Source organism: Epinephelus moara, chromosome 23 (genome assembly GCF_006386435.1).
Source record: "Epinephelus moara isolate mb chromosome 23, YSFRI_EMoa_1.0, whole genome shotgun sequence".
In the NCBI taxonomy this organism is placed as follows: domain Eukaryota; kingdom Metazoa; phylum Chordata; class Actinopteri; order Perciformes; family Serranidae; genus Epinephelus; species Epinephelus moara.
This window is the reverse complement of record NC_065528.1, coordinates 5,434,999-5,453,602: the sequence shown is the minus strand read 5'-3', so window position 1 is coordinate 5,453,602 and position 18,604 is coordinate 5,434,999. Positions and strand designations below refer to the sequence as shown.

Sequence of the window (18,604 nt, the reverse complement as noted above, 5' to 3'; positions counted from 1 at the left end):
CAAACACACCTACACCTGCATGACTGCACCAAACCCCTCTGAAGCTTCCCTGTACAGAGAGAGAGTAAGAGACAGAGAGAGAGGCCTCTAGTTTTAATTTGGTGTGTTGTTGTGCAGTCCTGCAAAATCAATGATTAGCCTAAATGTGACATTAACTTGACCAAATGATTCCAACTCTAGGTCCACTTACATTTTTTCTAGAGCTTTCAATGATATCACATGATCTTCATCATCAGATGGAGTTTGCTCAGTTGTCATGGAGATGACTTTGGCCCTTCAACATTTCTTATTTGTACCCCTACCCTCGTTTTTGAGTGCCTTTTTGCCCCTCAGAACAGAGTTACACAGGGTAGTGTTTCTGTGCAATGGGACCACCCTTCACAGCCATCTAGTCGAAGATTTCTTCTAAGACTCAGTTTGGAGTGTGCCTCTGAAAAACCTCCATTTGAAAGGCCATGTAGCCCTAACACGTCACCCTTCCTCTCTAACTCACCAAGGATCGGGACACCCTACCCCTAGACTGAACGCTCAAGAGAGGTAAGGACTTAGTGGTAGGAGCAAGGGGTGTACTGGCATTGAGCCTTTGTTGACATGTAAGCTTTTTAGGACTTGTCATTTGTGTTGGCTTTAAGTTGAGAATGAAAATTCATTCTTCAACTTGGAAACGGTAGTTGGCAGAACAATTTGCCAACAGTCACAGCAGTCCTCTTTGATTTTTCAATTGTCTCACATATTATTGATCATATTTCTCTGGCATAAAGTGGCAGGAGATGTGTGACTGAATGGGACTGAAGTCTGATTTCTGTGACACATACTAGTGTGATTTTGAAAAAGGTGTGAATACATCTGTCTCCTTTTGTTTCTTTTTACTTGTCTCCAGTGTAAATACGTCAGTAAGCAATTTGTGGAAATGGACTCTGCAGTCACCTGGGATAATGGCAGCTGAAGCTACACTAAAATGAATCTTTCAAGCAAAAGGCAGTAAGCAGCTCTAGTGATTTCTACACATATGATCACAAAGTGAACTGTTGAACACTCTCAAAACTAAAGATGCTGTCTACAACCATGTAGAGTTCATCAGCTTGTGCCCATAGAGGTCTTTTTTAGTTCTTGGTCGAACCTTTTATAAATGTCCAACCTGGAACCCTTTCAGAGAGTTAAACCCAGAACCCAACATATATGGTTATACCTAGAACCATCTGTAAAAGGTTTAATCCAGAACCGTCTATGAGAAGTTATACAGCAAACCCTTCTATGGTGTAATGGTACCATCCAAAACCCACTCTGGGGGTTCTATTCAGAATCTTTCTATCTTCTCAGGAGGTTATACCAACAACCCTTTTTATATTCCAAGGGTTTCATCTAGAACCCACACAGGGGGCTCTAAACATAGTAATTGACTACATTACCCATAGATCTCTCTACCACTAATCATGCCTGAGGCCAAGGGAACCAGATTTCATGAAATCACTACTGCAGCCTAGTATTTCAATAGTGCAGTAGGGCCAAACCGAATCAAGACTAATAAAAGATGCCAAGTACCAGGTACCCGAAAGAAACAACCAATAAAAAATTTTGGCAGACCATGTGGTTTTGTATGGCATAAAATGATGGTAAAGATATTAACTATGGTAGAGCGCAAGTAAAATTAATTAATTAAGGGGATTTAAGGAACATATACATTTACAGTAAAAATCCCATTTGAAACATGGGTAAGCTTTCAGTGTTTGAGGGTGAGGATCTTTTAACATCTATGCTTTCACAATCCTTGAAGATCTCTTTCTTGCAAAGAGGGTTCTTTGGATGAAAAGCGTTTTTAAGGGAACCCTTTGTATTACAACAAAACAAAAACCTTGAAGAACCCTTTCTTTAATATTGATTCTTAAGAAGCAAATGGTTCTGGGTAGAGACTCAGTCCTTCAGGAAGAACCCTTATTTTTAAGAGTGTAGTGGTCAGCTGATCCCTGATCAGTATAAACACTAAATGATGTGTCATCATTTCAAGCCTTTATTATATTTAATATAATATTTCATATCCCAGTAAAATTAAACTTAGGTTTGGGTGCTATTATGGTATTATGGTATACCAAGGTAATTAAAAAAAAATACTGGTATGGTTTTAAATACTGTCAAAAACACAGAGGCTCATCTTTCTATTGAACTTTTACAGAGATGCTGTATTAAAATGCATTGTGTGCAGCTCACATCCTGTGCCACCAGAGGTCAGTCTCTACTGGTGGAACAGGCAACTGAGCTGGCAAACATGGTGACTGCCAGTGATGGGGATAATGTTACAGGACTGTAAACAACTGGCAACAACTGTAAAATTGCTTGAAAAAGCGAAGAGAACCTGTGGAATGCAGAAAACTCCCCGGTCGATGTGGTGGTGGGGGTAGCAGGTAGCGGCACACAAATACCATCATACACCATATACCCCGCTTAAATTTCAGGAAGGTATGAAGTAATAGATACCGCTAAAGTCTAATTAACATACTTAACATTCTTAAATGTCATTTCTTACATCACTATCATATTTCTCTGTTATCTGTATTCCCTTCATGACTTTATCAAACTTAAGCTTTATCTTATTATTTAGTAACATGCTATCCTGATACTCAACAGTGATGCTATGATATCTTTATCATATGGTGTGAGTATAATATTATAGCGACTGTCAGTCAGTGTATTCTGTCTTCACTCTCTCTAGATAACTGGGTGGTTTTGTCAGTCACAGATGCTACAGCAGTTAAACAGAATATGACCACACCCAGCGCGATGGTGTTTGACAATACAGACAGGAGAACACACACCGCTGCAGCGTTATTGGCTGCTGCTGTAATGTCATTAAACTAGAGGCCAGAGTGAGAAGAAAGAAACAGAGAGAGGGAGGAAAGAAAGAACGTCTCTCCTGACTGCACTTGGTTGACTTTCTCTTTCCTTTCCTCCAGATCTTTCTGACAGTGAGTGGGGGAGACACCACCCCTCCTTGCTTCACCCACCAGGACTGTAAACACACTGATAAATAATAGTGATTGTTGGAAAGAAAATTAAATGGTGAGCTCAGTGATTGGTGCTTGGCCTGCTCGGTGTGGTGGGGCGACAGCTTCGCAAGCTGACAGGACTTCCAGCAGGTGTTTGTGCGGACCGGCATCAGTTTAAAACACACAAAATAAAAAGCACACTGCACCAGCTGCTGTCAGATTCTGCGGTCATAACAAAACACTGGAAACAATCTGTAGCAGCACGCTCAGGCTGATGTGGAGATACCCTGAATATCAACCGCATGGACGACCTCCAACCATCTTTGCACTTAACTTCCCTTGTCATACGAGGAGGAGGATTTATTCTGATCTGCATCAGCTATGAAACAAATTAAGCAGCAGCAGATGGTCGGCTGGCTGGCTGGCTGCTCGCCTCAATATCTGAGTGTGTGTCACTCGTCACAATGAGATTTTCAAAATCTGTGTGGACATGTTTACCGCTTTGTCTTATCTCGCCGCCTGGTGACGATTTGCATTTGAGTCGGGGTGTGCTGTCAGTCAGGCTGCTGCTGCTCTTTGTTGGCACTTGGAAGGCGTGCAAACAGAATGTAAGCCCACAACGCTTCACATCTCCTTAAGCTTTTTGCTAAGCACTGTCCTGGAGGAACAAACACACAGTCGCACTTTTCATCTACCTGCACATACACACACTTGCACGCATACATACATAATGTTACACACAGCCCACAACTCTGTCACTGCTCTTACAAATATGGCAAGGCGTTCAATGTATGCCTTTCTTGCCTGCTGTCTGTCAGATTTCAGGGCCAGAGCTCAGGGCCCACACAGTCGGGCTGAGCAGTCACTCGTGTCGTCTATCACAGCTTTTACATCCTGGCAGAAATGATCTCCTCCTGGATTATGTCCACCATCCACAGCAGAGGACAAAGAATGGACATAAAGACCCTTACAGTCCCACACTGAGGGTCAAACGTTCTAACAAAATCTGAGGGACTCAAGTCTCAAAGTATCCCCATGGCCTCACATGGGCTGTCCGTTTCCTGTGCCCCCCCTCTTCCCCAGCCCATGGAGTGTGTCAGTAGTTCAGGGCTGGGGACGTGAGGGTCTGCAGTGGTGGCTAGCTGTTGTTCTCAGCCGTCATGTATTTTAGAGCGGCGAAGCCATAGCGCCGCGACATGTTCTGCTGGAACTCCTCCTTCAGGGTCTTGAGGCAGACCCGGTACTGCTTGTTGGAGCGGAACTTGGTGATGTCAAAGCTGGGCGCATGAGGCATGTGGATCATGTAGGCGTTGGGCAGCACCACAAACTCATACTCCTGCAGAGAGAGAGAATGACAGGGAAAACTTTCAGTCTAAATTAGGCATGTCAGTTTCAGTTAATTTTGCTCTACACTGCCCGACACCCGTTAACTGGTAACTAAACAGATCTTTTTTTTTTTTTTTTTGGGGGGGGGGGGAAAAAGAAAGAAAAAACAAAAACAAAATGACATCAAAATGAAATACAAGAGACCTTTCCGTTTTGTCTGGTGCTAGTGAGCTTTAGCACCACATTTCACCGTATTGCTGCAGAAACATGGTGGCCACCCTCCAGTGTTCCCCCAGGTCACCTGATTGAGTTGGCGGCTTTATTTTGGGCTACAAATCCCCTTTAGAATTGTTAACAATGTTAGCACCACTAACTGTGCTGACACTGCTAATGGTGCTAACAGAACCAACAGTGATAACATAGTTAGCAATGCTAAAGGGGGTTTGCGGCTAAAAAATTGAGCTGCAAACTCACCAGGATGACCTGGGTGGAGACTGGAGTGTAGGCAAAATGTTTCCATAGCAACGCTGTGGGGTAGGGATGGCGTTACTAGTGGCAATCGCAGAATAAGCAGCACCGTTAGCAAGCTCCCACCAGACCCAGGTGGTGCACAGTACAGTAAACTGAAGAGTAGTAAAATTAACTTATAGACCGATATGCATAACCTGTCACATATATTCTCAGCGGTCACCCTACTAACAGATAACTACTGAACTGAGATCTTTATTGCTGCACCTCATGTACTATAAAGTTGCATTGGTTGTTTTGTGGCCTCATCCAGCAGACACAGACCAACACCATTATCTATTTGGAATCAATTTTGTCTCCCTCTGAGAGATCTAAGTGCAATCCTTTTAGCTCCTCCAACTCCTGAGAAAAATATGAGAAAGCTGTTGCTGAAAGTTTCACTATGAAGTGAACACTCACTGCTGTATTGTAACAATTTCCTTTCACATTGACTCACCCTTTTGTTTTGTCTGTATTCATGCTACAAGTGAACTGTTCTTAACATGTTGTCAGGCTAGGTTTACATCCCAAAAAATCTGTCTTTGTCCTTGTTCTGATATTCCTACTAAGTTGTTTACATGGCTAATGAAAATGAATAGTCTACTAATATTCCTGTTTACATGCAGCTATGCATACTCTGAGTAATGTGCCTTAACATGTTGTTTATCACATCAAAATATGGAAAACTGGAACAGCCGAACACTTGTACCATTTTGCTTCTTTGCATCAAAATAGGATTTTTCTTTTCAAAGTTTCCTACCGGTGGTGGACTTGTTTGACCATGTCAACACAGCCTCCCTCTTTCATTCCTTCGGCCACCTTTTTGAAAAGGTCGGCGTTGCGATAATCGCATATATCCAAAATCCTGTTGATATCTGAATATTTCATAACATTTAAACACTGGTGTTTTTTTTCCTTCTGACCAGAAATGTCGCCCTTTCTTGTGGGCATGCATCTCTACTCAGCCTTGCAAACTGTTAGGTTTGTGTACGACGTATCCATGACAAAGAAAGAAAAAGTCTTAATTCTGGGACATCTGAAGGAATATGCTTCTTACATGACCAGAGTATTATCTTATTTGGAATAATAGTGAAACATTAGTGTGCATGTAAACATAGTCACAGAGAGCAATGTTTCAGTCCATTAAAATGGGAGGAAAAAGACACTAATGCTAGTGACAGAAATTAAGATTAGACCATAGACTGTTTTTGGGGGGCATTTATGCTTTTCATTGTTTTTTATAATGTTATTACGCTGGATGTTCCTTTTTTAATGTGGCCAAAGATTCAAATAATGAGGTAAAGATATGTAGAAGCAATCCCTGTGAGCAAAAACCTCAGGCTTCAGATTGTTCTGCATACTGTGTCCAACAGTTTTTTTTTCCAGGGCTGAGGTCATCGCCTCCAGGCACGTTACTGCTAGTGGCATTTTGTTTTTTTTCCCAAGCATATGGCGTCTCGTCCAACCCTACTGTTCTGTCATTGGCTGGTACTAGCCCTTACCATGACCTCTTTGCCCGAACCGCCTCAATGCGTCGATTTGAGCGTGTAAAGAGATTAAAGTGAGAGATTGAAGCCATACTAGTGATGGTCTTATGAGGGCAATGGGCTGACAAAATTGCAGACTTTGTCGTGGGGCTGGGGTTGTTGGCCCATGCAGGTCTGTACTGCAGTGGCACTGTTGTACAGCTGTACAATGGCAATTAATATGTAAAGCTTTACTTAAAAACACTATGATGTCTGCAGTTGACAGAAAAAGTATCAAAAATACCAAAGCTATGAACATTAAGCAGTCATTTCCTGTAAAGTAAAGCATGGAGAAGAAGAATACTGAGGCATTAAGCAGACAGATTAGACAGGTAGATATAAAGTAATAGTTGGGTTAAGTGGAGTAAGGTACCTGTGCGTCCAGCTCCATGATGTGAGCCACCTTGTTCCAGCCGAAGCCCACAAAGCGGCGGTCATACTCAGGACTGTCTCTCCTCACCATGACGTAGGGCTCAAAGTCGGCTTCCCACTGCACCCTGTAAGGCGTGGTGGCTGTCCGCCATTTGGCAAAATTAGTCGGTGCGTGGCCTTTAGTCCACACATGGTACCTGGGAGGAGAGAAGAAAAGGTTTTATCAGACTCCTGCTGGAGGGAGTGTGAACTACGCTCCTACAGCCAGTCTTTGTGAAAAGGGCTGCGATTTATGGTTTCAAAAATATCAGGTGGCATTTTGATTACAAACCTCTCTCTGTCTGTATCACAGAAGGTCTTAAAAGTCTGGACTTTATTTATTGAGTGTTTGTTTACCTCACACTGCAGGCCAAATCATTTTTGATGGGAAAAAGTTTGGTTGTCTCTTTTTGTGTCCGTGCCATCATAACACTTCTTTCTCCACCAACCGCCAAGATAAAAGAGGTATTTACTGACTGCAAATTCTGGGTGGGTGAAGCAAAGTGAGTGTGACTGAAGGAAGCGTGACCGCCTGTGAGGGCTGCACACAGACGAGAAAATGAACAACCTCCTTCTCCAACCATACCCGAAAATCTTACCGGCATGTTGTCACTGCAATGATGACTGCGATAAAAACCACAACTATACTATAGCTGGTTTTAATTGAGATATATAGTGAGAGCAAAGGCTGACGGAGCAGAAAACAGAGGCCTTCCCCCTGTTTTTGCTCAGCCTCACACACCAGCAGAGAGAGTTTCCAGTGGCCAGCTTTCATGTGACAAATGCCGCCTTGTCCCTGGTTATGAGAATAATAATACTGAAGTGCTGCGGTCTTTACTAACCACTGTTTTCCTGCCTGCTCTGAGTCCAACCTGCAAATCATAGAAGACCAGGTGCACCTTGATACATAACAAAGGTAATAATGATCAGTTTTAAGTTTTAATTTCACCATATGTTTATCATTGAAGTTGTAGTCTGTATTGGTGTTATACAGGACTGCATTTTAGTGAGAGGTTTTTCTAATGTTTCCAACAAAAGGTGCTGAATATGAGATACACATATGAATATAATGAGGTCCAGTACAACCCCACCAGTAACTACACCCTCAATAATAAACTTACAGTTGGATTAACGCATGGATTACATTAGGTTGTATCAGTGTGCCAAAAAAAAGTTGCTGAGGAGGGTATGTTAAAGGAGGCAAGAACTGTTTTTGATAGTGTTTGTGAAGTGCTAATTCAGTGAGAACTTATTTTTATTCCAAAAAATGTACTGATTGGCTCGTAACCCCAGCCTCAGTTAAATATTTCTGGACTAAGCCCCTGGGCCCAGTTTTTTCTGATCGGATTTCGGCTATCAGTTTGGATCACATCTTGAAAATTGGTTGTTCAAAAGAAAAGTGTTGGTGTTGGCAGGGGGTAATAACTAGAGCAATACTATTACTTTTGAAAAAAAAAAGTAATGAGTAATACATTACATTTTTTGAGTAATGAGCCCGCCCAACACTGACGGACAATGCTTTAAGTATGGATGTTGCTGCAAAGAAACTACAAATTCTAACACATGCATGCTTCACACATATCTTCAACCCGACAGCACAGAAGATCTATACAATCAGCACAGTTTTGTGGTGAACACCAAAGATTAGTGTCACCAATTCAGTATCTGACCAAATGTCTCCCCTTCTGTTCTTGAGTTATGGCATTAAATAATGGCCAAAAAAAGTGTTTCTGCAGAACATTACGATGTTATAGCGAAGTTGACTTTTGACCTTTTGGATAAGAATGTCATCCCTTCATCATTTTATCCTATTAGACTTTTTTTAGACTTTTGACCAGCACAACTAATTAGTTAATTGTTGAGTAAAGATAAAGGTAAAGGTTTGTGCCAAATTTGAGGCATCTTGAGATATTGCAATCATGAGAATGAGACAAATGTATGTACAGATGGACAGACAGGCAACCCAAAAACAAAATGCCTCAGACCACGGCTGTCTGAAGTCTTAGGCATTGACCTCATTTAGGATCCTAGTGGCCTAAGGGTAGAAGCTCTCTCAGTACTGGCCTGCCAAGTACTCTTATCTGCTAGTTTGAGATCAAAAGACAAAAACAAGCCTTCACCCACATTAAGTATCTAGAGGAGGAAACACTGTTTTGTAACCCTTATGATTAATTCTTTCAGTTCTTCAAGGTAGGATATCTCTGCTTTACACTGTTTAAGTGGTTATAACAATCCTCTAACGGGCTCTAGGTGCTAATATACAGCGTTTAAATTCTTCGTCCATGCGTAAACAAAGTCCAGCCCACACACAGTCTTGCAGCCATTTCTTGATTGCTGTGGAATCTGATATACATGTTTTTTGACAGATTTTTGTCATATGTTATATGTGTACTTTATATATTTTGTTTTTTGAGACTTTACCTGAGCTGTAGCTTCTTGGTGCTTGTCAGAACTTGTTGAGAAGATACAGTTTGTGTCTTAGGGAAAAGCTGTACATCGATGTCACTCATGTTATTTTTCATAAGAGAGTTTTCAGTCACATTCCAATAATTGAACATCCCAATATAACTGTCCATCATTTTGATTGCTTATTATCTTTTCTCAGTTTTATAAGATTTTGTGTTTTATCTATTGCTGGCTCAGCACAAGTGAGTCTCTCGCAGTGTGCCCCTGAGGCTTAGATAAAGATCTCAGTCAATGAATGAAAAATAGATTAATCAATATTACTGATTTACACAACTTCTACCACAGACAGGGAAATAAAAAGAGCTGCTGCAGTGTTTTGTTGAATGAAAACCTGACGACTCTTGGATATTACTGGCTTCAGAAACAGAGACGTGGCTCACCTGAAGGTGAAGAGTGTGCCCATGTCTAGCTGAGAGAGCAGCTCAGCCTTGGACTTTGGGTATGACAAGCGATATCGCAGCGTCTCAAAGGCTGGAACAACCAGAGCTTTCTTGGCATTGGCCATGTCCAGCTGCACCACTGACTTCCTACAAACACATACAGAGTGGACTGGATTAAATACTGTGTATTACTACAGCCTGCATGTGCATGTTTAAATACCTAAAGACACAACAAGCTAAGTGTAAGGGTGTCAGTAACACTGTCAACTTCGCTGTTTTCCATCTCCACTTACCTGAGGTACTCGTACAGGCCGTACATGGGCAGGAAGTCGATGTCTGATAGGAACATGTAAGGTGTGTTGACCTGCCGCATGGCCACATTACGCAGCAGGTTGACTGGGTAGAACTGTCCCTCTTTGTAGACAATGTGGTAACCAACGTTCCCTCGGCTCATGAGCACCTCGGAGCCCTGCGCATAGCGCAGGAACTGCTGGGCCTCAGCATCGGACAGGTACAGGGCCAAGCTGATGGGGCCTTCCCAGTGCTTACAAATGGCCTCCAACATCTGGAGCCTGTAGAGACAAAGAGACACAGTGACATCACAAAATACATCACATTACAACACCAGATTGGGGTAACTGTGGCTTAAGGGTTTGATCCCTGGCCCTTGCAATATATGTGTTGAAGTGTCCTAGAGCAAAATACTGAACCCCATTCTGGCATCAGGGTGTGTAAGTGTTTATCTGATAAGCAGGTAAATGGTAAATGGACCCGCACTTGTAAAGCGCCTTTCGAGTCATCTGACCTCTCAAAGTGCTTTTTACACTACGAGTCACATTCACACATTAGTGAGCCTACCATACAAGGTGCCACCTGCTATTCAGTTTTTAACACACTCACACAATGATGGAAGCATCATCGGGAGCAATTTGGGGTTCAGTATCTTGCTCAAGGATACTTCGACATGCAGACTGGAGGAACCGGGGATCGAGCCAGTGATCTTTTGATTAGTGGACGATCTGCTCTACCTCTCAGGTGGTAGCATGGTAGTCAGGCCACCAGTGTATGAATGTGTCAATGAGTGAATAGTGTCTGTGTTGTAAACAAATGGCAGCCTCCTGAGCTGAAAACTAGTGCCAATGCGTAAGTGCCAAAACAGTTGCAGTTCCTCAAACGGCCACTTGAGCAAGTCAATCCCAATACATTTCCATGTTAAAATGCAGAACTTTATAGCAGAAATAAACATGTTTACAGCCTGGTACAAAACCGGTTTTGGTCGTTTTTTTCCTCAAGTTAAGCATAACTAAGGGTGTGGCCGCTTTGAGTGACAGGTGGGTGCCATATGTTGACGAGTTGCTACCACGGCGACAATGTTGGTCAGATGACATAACCATGGTGTAACCCCCAATTTACAGTAGCTGTAACTGTTGCTATTTCAGGGTGTTTTCAGCATTTGGTTGTACTAAAGGACCCTCTAAGGAGTCGGATGTTCACTTTTTCAGGTAAGTTTATTTTGTTTGAATGGTTTTAAGGCCATTTTTGCATTGCTTCCAAAATAAGCATTACCATTATCATAGTTAACTATAGCTATAAATCCACATTGTTAACCAAGGCAGCAGCAAGCATAAATATGGTCACTTCTGGCTCCAGGTGAGTCCACAAACCACGCTATGTGCATTATTTTACACAATCTATGGTTGTAAAGTACTTTGAGTGTTTGCAAAGACTAGAAAAGCACTATAGAAATGCAGTCCATTTGCATTTACACAAAGACCCCAAAGTGAAAATGTTTTTTTTTTTTTTTTTTAATGCAACATAATGAAAATGGTAGCTACCTCACAAGTATAGATACACTATACTACAAACACATTTTGGTCTGCATTAAAAATGTACTGACACCCAGACCTAACCAACAGATCTACATAAACATTCTAGTATTTAATAATCGTTTAAGTGCATATCCTTGCAACCCCCCTTGAAAATGGCAGGAATAGCAAAACAGAACTTTAAGAATGTGATGATTGTGTTCTGATAAGTACTGAACCCTGCGGCTGTTTCCCACTGTTTGTTTCTCTTTGACTTTAAAAAGTGAGACATGTCAAACAACATAACCATTTACATTAGCTATCATTGCCCACAGCTTTTTTTTTTCTTCATTAAGATACAGAATAATGAGTGACTCAACATTGACCTTGATATGCAAATTGGGTATTGATATCTATTTTATATTTGTTACAATATAGAGGGCTTGCGACAGCCCGTCTTAGCTTAGATTGGGCTTTACTTTGAAGAGTTCAGCTTTAAAAACAGTTTTATTCAGGCTGGCCTTTGCTCAGTGTCACTCAGTCTGAATATGCATTAGGCATCTGCTGTAAAGTGGTGATGCTCGAGAGGGAAATAAAATTCATAGATGTTATTTTTTTCCACTTTACTGAGTTAGGTATATTTCTGTTTTTTAAACTCTGAAGCCTCTATGCCTTGATTCGTAAAACCAAGTCCTGTCAATCTCCTTTCCTTCCCCCCTTCAGTTCCTCTGCATGCTTGCCACCACAGCAACTCTACAGTTTATTTGGTATTCTATCTGAAGGTGAGGTTGTGTTATTTTCTGAGTGTCTAACACTGTTTTAGATCTGGAATATTTCCCTCCACAGAGCCACCATGGGCCTTATTAAAACAAGCCACAGTCTAAAGCAAGAAATGTTTCCTACACTTCCAGGATAATACTGAGTAGAAAACACAACATTCTAACAATATTAAAACGGGGCTAAGGTGTTGTTTTTCCTGAGGGTGACTTAATATACCATGAGGTTGTTTAAATCAAAAGGTTATGCTCTTGGGAGCATGAACATGCTCCAAAGCATACTAAACCTCTAATCTGATGGTAGCACTTAGGTCACCAGAGTTATTAGCAACCATCCACTGCCATACATATCCATTAAAATCTAGCTGATGCTTGTTATGATATGATTCATATCAAACAGCAACCTCCAGGGCTGAAAAATGACACCAACGCACCAGTGCCAAAGACTGCAGCTCATCTAATGGGGTTGGCTCCAAGAGCAAGTCAATCCCCATAGACCCCCATATTGAAATGCCCAACTTTGAAGCAGAAATAAACATGTTTACAGCCTGGTACAAAAAATGGTTTTGGTCTCTTCAGCTAATATTTTTGTCTTGACAACTTTGCCAGGGGTGAATTTCTATATAACTCCCCTGTTTAAATGTTATTGAGGGTTATAGTTATAAAGGTGGGTGCCATTTGTTGACAAATTGCTACTCTGGCAATAATGCTGGTTAGGTAACATAACCGTGGTATAACCCCAGATTCACGGAATATAGGTGTAGCCATGGCTGTCGCGATTTCAGTGTATTTTCAGTTCATGAAGGTTATTCAAACATTTTGGTCGCTTAAAAAAATCTTGTTTAGCCTTTGGTTGTATTAAAAGACCCTCAAAGCTACATAAAGGGACTTCATAAACCAATGGGAGACGTCATGCTGGCTACTTCCATTATTTTATACAGTCTACAGGTGAAACCATGGTGTGTGGACAGATGGAGGAACCAATGCACCATTCTTATGTCCTTCTATTGGCAGCTAATGTCACATACCTAACTTATTCCACTAAAGTCTACCCCGCCATTGTATATTACCTTGAATAATGTGGAAGTTAAATGATTCCCAAGAGGGAACTTTTGTTGTGGCATAGAATTAAAAACAGGTAACATAAGAGCACAAGAAAACAAAGACAGTGAGATTTAATAATATCTTATCAAAAAAATAATAGGAGAACAAATTTGATGCCACTGGGAGACGTTTTTCCAATTGTTGTGATGAATGTTAATCTTTCTACTCTTACTTCAATTACTGCTGAGACTCAAAGCTTACTCAGCCTGGCTCCCAGTCTTGTTTGGGTAAATGCTCCACACCTCAAGGCTTATTTCTGCCCCCTTTTACCATCCTCAAGCCAGCGAGAACTCAAAGAGAGTAGAGGAGGACATTTTCAGACATGCAATATCCCCAACTTCATTAACCAAACAAAGCTATTAGTTCAGTCAGGAGACAGGGTTAGAGCGGCTGCAGCAAAAAAATCATTCTGTTGACTTTGCCAAATTAATCTTAATGAATTCTGCAAGCGATCTCAAAATTCAGGCATTTTCTTTAATGGGGGAGAAAGCTGCAAAAAGCAAAACACTGTCACATCCTGAATCTTAACTGTACCTTTGTACAAGAGGTTCTTGAGGCGGGGGTAATGGACATAGAGTCTGTAGCTTTCAAAGACCTTTCCACATTAGTTTCTGTGTATTAGAGCGGTAGCTTATGAGCCAGTTAGAGACCACTATATTTACATTAGAGACACTTTCAATGACACTCCAGCTTTAAAAGTATCCACTCCCAGTAGTTTGCATGGACTTACTTAAAGGGACAGTTCAACCCCAAAGACAAAAGTACATATTCTCCTCTTACCTGTAGTGCTATGTATCAGTCTAGATTGCTTTGGTGTGAGTTGCTCAGTGATGGAGATATTGACCATAGAGATATCTGCCTTCTCTCCAGTATAATGGAACTAGATGGCAGTCAGCTTGTGATGGAAAACCTTAGTAAAACCTTGGTTGGAAAACACTACTAAACTAGCTAACTATATGTAAACTAGCTAAAACTAGTTGCACCATTAGCAGCTACAACAGTACAAATGCTGTTTACACATTGATGCAACCTGTATGTCACCATCTATTTTTTACAGATGTGTTCCCTTGAGGTAACTGTGTTGATTTAGCGTCAAAAAGACTGCAAGCAGTCACAATGTTACAAAGCTTTGGGCTTCACAAAGACGTGTAAGGGAGTTTTTCTGTGCCACCCTCTCTTGTGACTAAGCAGAAACATCCAGGGCTGAAAAATGAAGCCAACGTGGAAGTGCCAAAAACTGCGGTTTTCTGAATGGCCACTTGAGGCTGGCTCTAGAAGCCAGTCAGTCTCCATAGACCCCCATGTTACCACGCCCAACTTTACAGCAGAAATAAACATGTTTACAGCCTGGTACAGATAAAAGTTTGGTCTCTACGGCTAATTTAAACATTCATGACATCTGCAAGGTGAGTTTATTTTAATATAACTTGTTTACATTTTATTAAGGCTTAAAGTTATGCATAATTAAGGGCCAGCTGCTTTGAGTGACAGCCTATCTGCTTACAGTGTCCTCTGCTTCTCAGTCAGATCCATCACTTGCTCTTCCACAGCACCAGCATAACCACCATAAAACCATGATGGTGATGGCAAGCCTCTCGCCCAAATATGGTTACTTCTGGCTCAAAAAAAAACAAGATGGAGATGGCCAAAATGCCGAATTTGATGCCTCAAAACAGTAGCCCACGAACCAATGTGTAATGTCAAAGCAGCTACGTCCGTTATTTTTAAAGTCAATGGATGTGACCAAGGACTACAGCTCTACAAATCTGATGGACCCAAATTGTACTCGTGAGAGCACCGAAATCAATAAAATAAGAGGCCATGAAAATAAAATATATACCAGAGGTGTGGACTTGTGTCATATGACTTGGACTCAAGTCAGAGCTGAGTCACAAATTTGATGAGTTTGGACTTCACTTGGCAAAATGAATATAGACTTGAAACCTGACTTGGACTTTAACACTAATAACTTGTGACTTCACGTGGACTTCAGCCTTTTCACTTGAAAATACTTGATACTTTTCCCCAAGCCCAAAGATAAAATGTATGTTATTTAAAAAGTGTTCCATGACTCAATACATGTCTTTTTATTTCCTGAATCCCCTAACATTAACACTATTTATTTGCAGCAAGTCTCCAGATCCACTTTGTTTAAACCATTCTGACAGCGTCCTATCAAGTTGCCGGAGAGAACCATAAAGAACTATTGTTGCGTTGCTGAGCGCCAGCTGGAGAAAATGATACCAAAAATAATTTAGTTTGCGTACAAAAACTATGCAGTAGTCAGCAAAAAATCAATTACAAGACCAGCAGGCTGAAAATTACAGATGGGATTGCAACAACTCCCAACAAAGTTTTTTATACGTAAAAAAACAAATTTTTAAAAGCATTAATTAAAAAAAAAACAACTTAATTCATTATTCCTTAAAATGGCTTCATGTATGAGTTTGGAGAATTAAACAAGTCATAATGTACTCTTCATCAAAGTTTAGGACTGGGACTTGAATGTCTTGATTGTGGATTCGACTTGGGCCTGAGTGCAAAGACTTGAGACTTACTTATATTTTCCAAAACAATGACTTGTTCCCACCTCTGTTATAAATTATAGTCCTCTGATGTCATTACTGCTTAGGGCAAATCACAAGCATGGAGGACATTGGAGGACTTTAATCTGGACAGTCATTCAGTCCACTTCAAATGTCTGCAGGGATAACCCTGAGTAACTTTAACAACCCAATCCCATTATAAGAAAAGAAACAGAGAGAGGGAGCAGATATATATAACTACTGAATATATGGACCTTTCAAATGGAGGCGAATATTCTCAGAGGGCTTTCATGTGTGTGCATGTCATGGAAAAGACTCTGGACAGGAAAACTATCAGCGGATACAGCGAAAACATTCAATATGTAACAGCAGCACCATGAAGAGCAAATTGGTTCCAATTCTACTCCACCTCTTCCTCTCTGCACTCCACAGGCTCCCCAGTAATAGCTATGTGATGAGTCTTACAATTGGGGATAAAGGCGTGCACTTTCACAATTTCTCCTTGAAGCTATTTATGGTGAGTGGTTGAGCAGTCACTCTCAAAGGTGGTGAAGTATTTGTGTCACGAGTGACAGAATAGAGATGCAAATTCAGGGAAGGCACTGATATCGGATCCTTTTACCCCGCTGTAAATTCCCATTTCATAGTTTGCGTTCAATGATATCCTCTGTGCTCCTCAACAGTCTCCTGGATAATTTAACCGTTCCATAGGTTTATATTATGAACATAATCAGTTGTAAAAACTTTGTTTCTGAGTAATCCTGCTTTTTGTCTCATTCATAGTTGGTCCATTCTTTTTTTTGGTGGGTAAAAACAAATATCTGTAATAACAGAGCAAAAGTTTTCTGGTAATCAATGCAATCTATGATTTTATTACTACGGTTTATTTCTGTTGTGCATGATGCAACGCCCTCTGTTGATGAGACATCATTGATAACAATGTTCAAACTGGTGAAAATGCGGACTGGTTTGCTAAATAGTACAAAGGATTTAAGAATCCTGAATGGAACCGGTTCAAGAACCAGTTAATTTGGTAGAAAAGAGGTGCCAGTGGCTAGGAGTCGACTGGTATCTGGCTGGGAACCGACTGCTAGTCGATGTGAATTTTCGCATTGCGTTACTTTGTAAGTTTGAATGCTGGAAAATGTTGTGTTGACTTGCTTCATACGTGTGAATCGATGAATGAACTTCCACCAGTATGTCCTTGGCGTCACACGTCCTTGGAGGATCTCAATGCTGATTGGCTATCACGACATGTCGCTCAAGTTCAGATTTTTCAACTCTCGCGAAAAAGTGTATGACACAAAATTGCACTATTCACTTAATTCGTGCCCCTTAATTTGCGTCAATTGCATCGCGTCCATCACGCTTTACATTGACTCTACTTTTAATTCACTGACACAAATTGTTTTATTCATGTTCGGTGTCAAGTGCCTGCATCTGTAACACGTAGATATTCATAATATGATTTAATAAGGAGAGTTTGATGTTCATCTGTGCCTTGGAACTGCTCTTATTTCCTGTTACTTCACATAATCTATGTGAAAAAGCATATGTAACTTGGACTGCCCTCTTTCACACCTAAGCACACCTGTGTGACAGTTGCAGAACACGGATCTCTCAGAAAGTTCCTCCTTAATATGCAGTGGAGTGTTAACACATTTATAACAGACTATCTTTTTAGCAGACTGAGCTTTGTTACTGTGGGTGTAGAACAGTACCTGTCCATAGAAAGCTGGGCGACCAGAGTGACATCTGTGTTGTCAGAGCTGGGCTCATACTCATAGTGGAGGAAGTAGAGGTGTGTTCGGTGGACGGTGAATCGCTCTCGACGAAACTCATAGCAGGGATCATCTTCATCCAGCTCTGACAGAGTCTTCTGAAGCTGCAGGCAGAGAGGAGAGGGACACAAACAGTGAGACATTTTATGGACAGAAGGTTAACCACTGAAGGTGACTGCATCACAGTCTGTGGACTGCCAGTGACTTTCTATCTGGAAAACTACCTTCTGCACCATTATCAATATAGGACAAACAGACAGATCGTACATCACTTTACATTCACCAAACTGTGCCAGGGCAAATGGGCTGTATTTATAATACTTTCATCCAAAGCTCTCTACAATTTACCTCTTATTCATCCATCCACACAGACTGACACACAGATGGCAGAGAGCTGCTGTGCAAGGCCTGACCATCAGGACCAAATTTTTATTTGAGGTTTTTCTTACACTTTGATGTGCTCAGGAAGGATCAAACCGCGGACCTTGCAATTAATTAAACAACCTGCTCTACCTGCTGAACTAAAGCCTACCACAGTAGGGTAAAAACCATATCTGTCTCTGAGAAGCAAGATTTGTTTGTTTGCCTTGTTTGATCACACTGTCAATGTTTTAAGTCTTCAAAATTTCAATCTCAGAGGCTGCCACAGAGTAACAAAGTTTTGTATGTGATATCATATACCCTTAGCCAACTGGCATAAAATTGCTTCCAAGCCATTCAAATTCACTGTATGCCAACATGGATGAAAGGCCTTCAAAGGGCTCACAATATTTTAATTAGAGCACCTATAATTCCATGACATCTGATCAAACATAAATATCATACTATATCATCGAAAGCTCTAGAACATCTACTAAAGGACCTTGAAGAAAGTTATTTATTGTGGCATGTGATGGACAGGGAAACATTTCTGATCCTTTAAAGCCTGTAAAGTTCAAAGCTAAAGCTAAAAATAGCTATGAGTGGAAAAGGCCAGGCTCATGTCATGTATGACA

The 18,604-nt window shown here is 41.0% G+C and overlaps 1 protein-coding gene across 1 annotated transcript in view; it reads right to left on the bottom strand.

The window, feature by feature from the left end:
* Positions 1-2,251: 2,251 nt before the first annotated feature.
* The window catches only part of large1 (LARGE xylosyl- and glucuronyltransferase 1), a 161,803-nt gene continuing 145,450 nt past the window's right edge, over positions 2,252-18,604 (bottom strand). The window contains exons 11-15 of the mRNA XM_050035982.1: positions 17,550-17,713; positions 9,891-10,169; positions 9,598-9,744; positions 6,714-6,909; positions 2,252-4,317 (exon numbers count right to left, since the gene is read on the bottom strand). Coding sequence (XP_049891939.1) covers positions 4,120-4,317; positions 6,714-6,909; positions 9,598-9,744; positions 9,891-10,169; positions 17,550-17,713 — 984 coding nt within the window. The 3' untranslated portion in view covers positions 2,252-4,119. The remainder of the gene's footprint in view (positions 4,318-6,713; positions 6,910-9,597; positions 9,745-9,890; positions 10,170-17,549; positions 17,714-18,604) is intronic.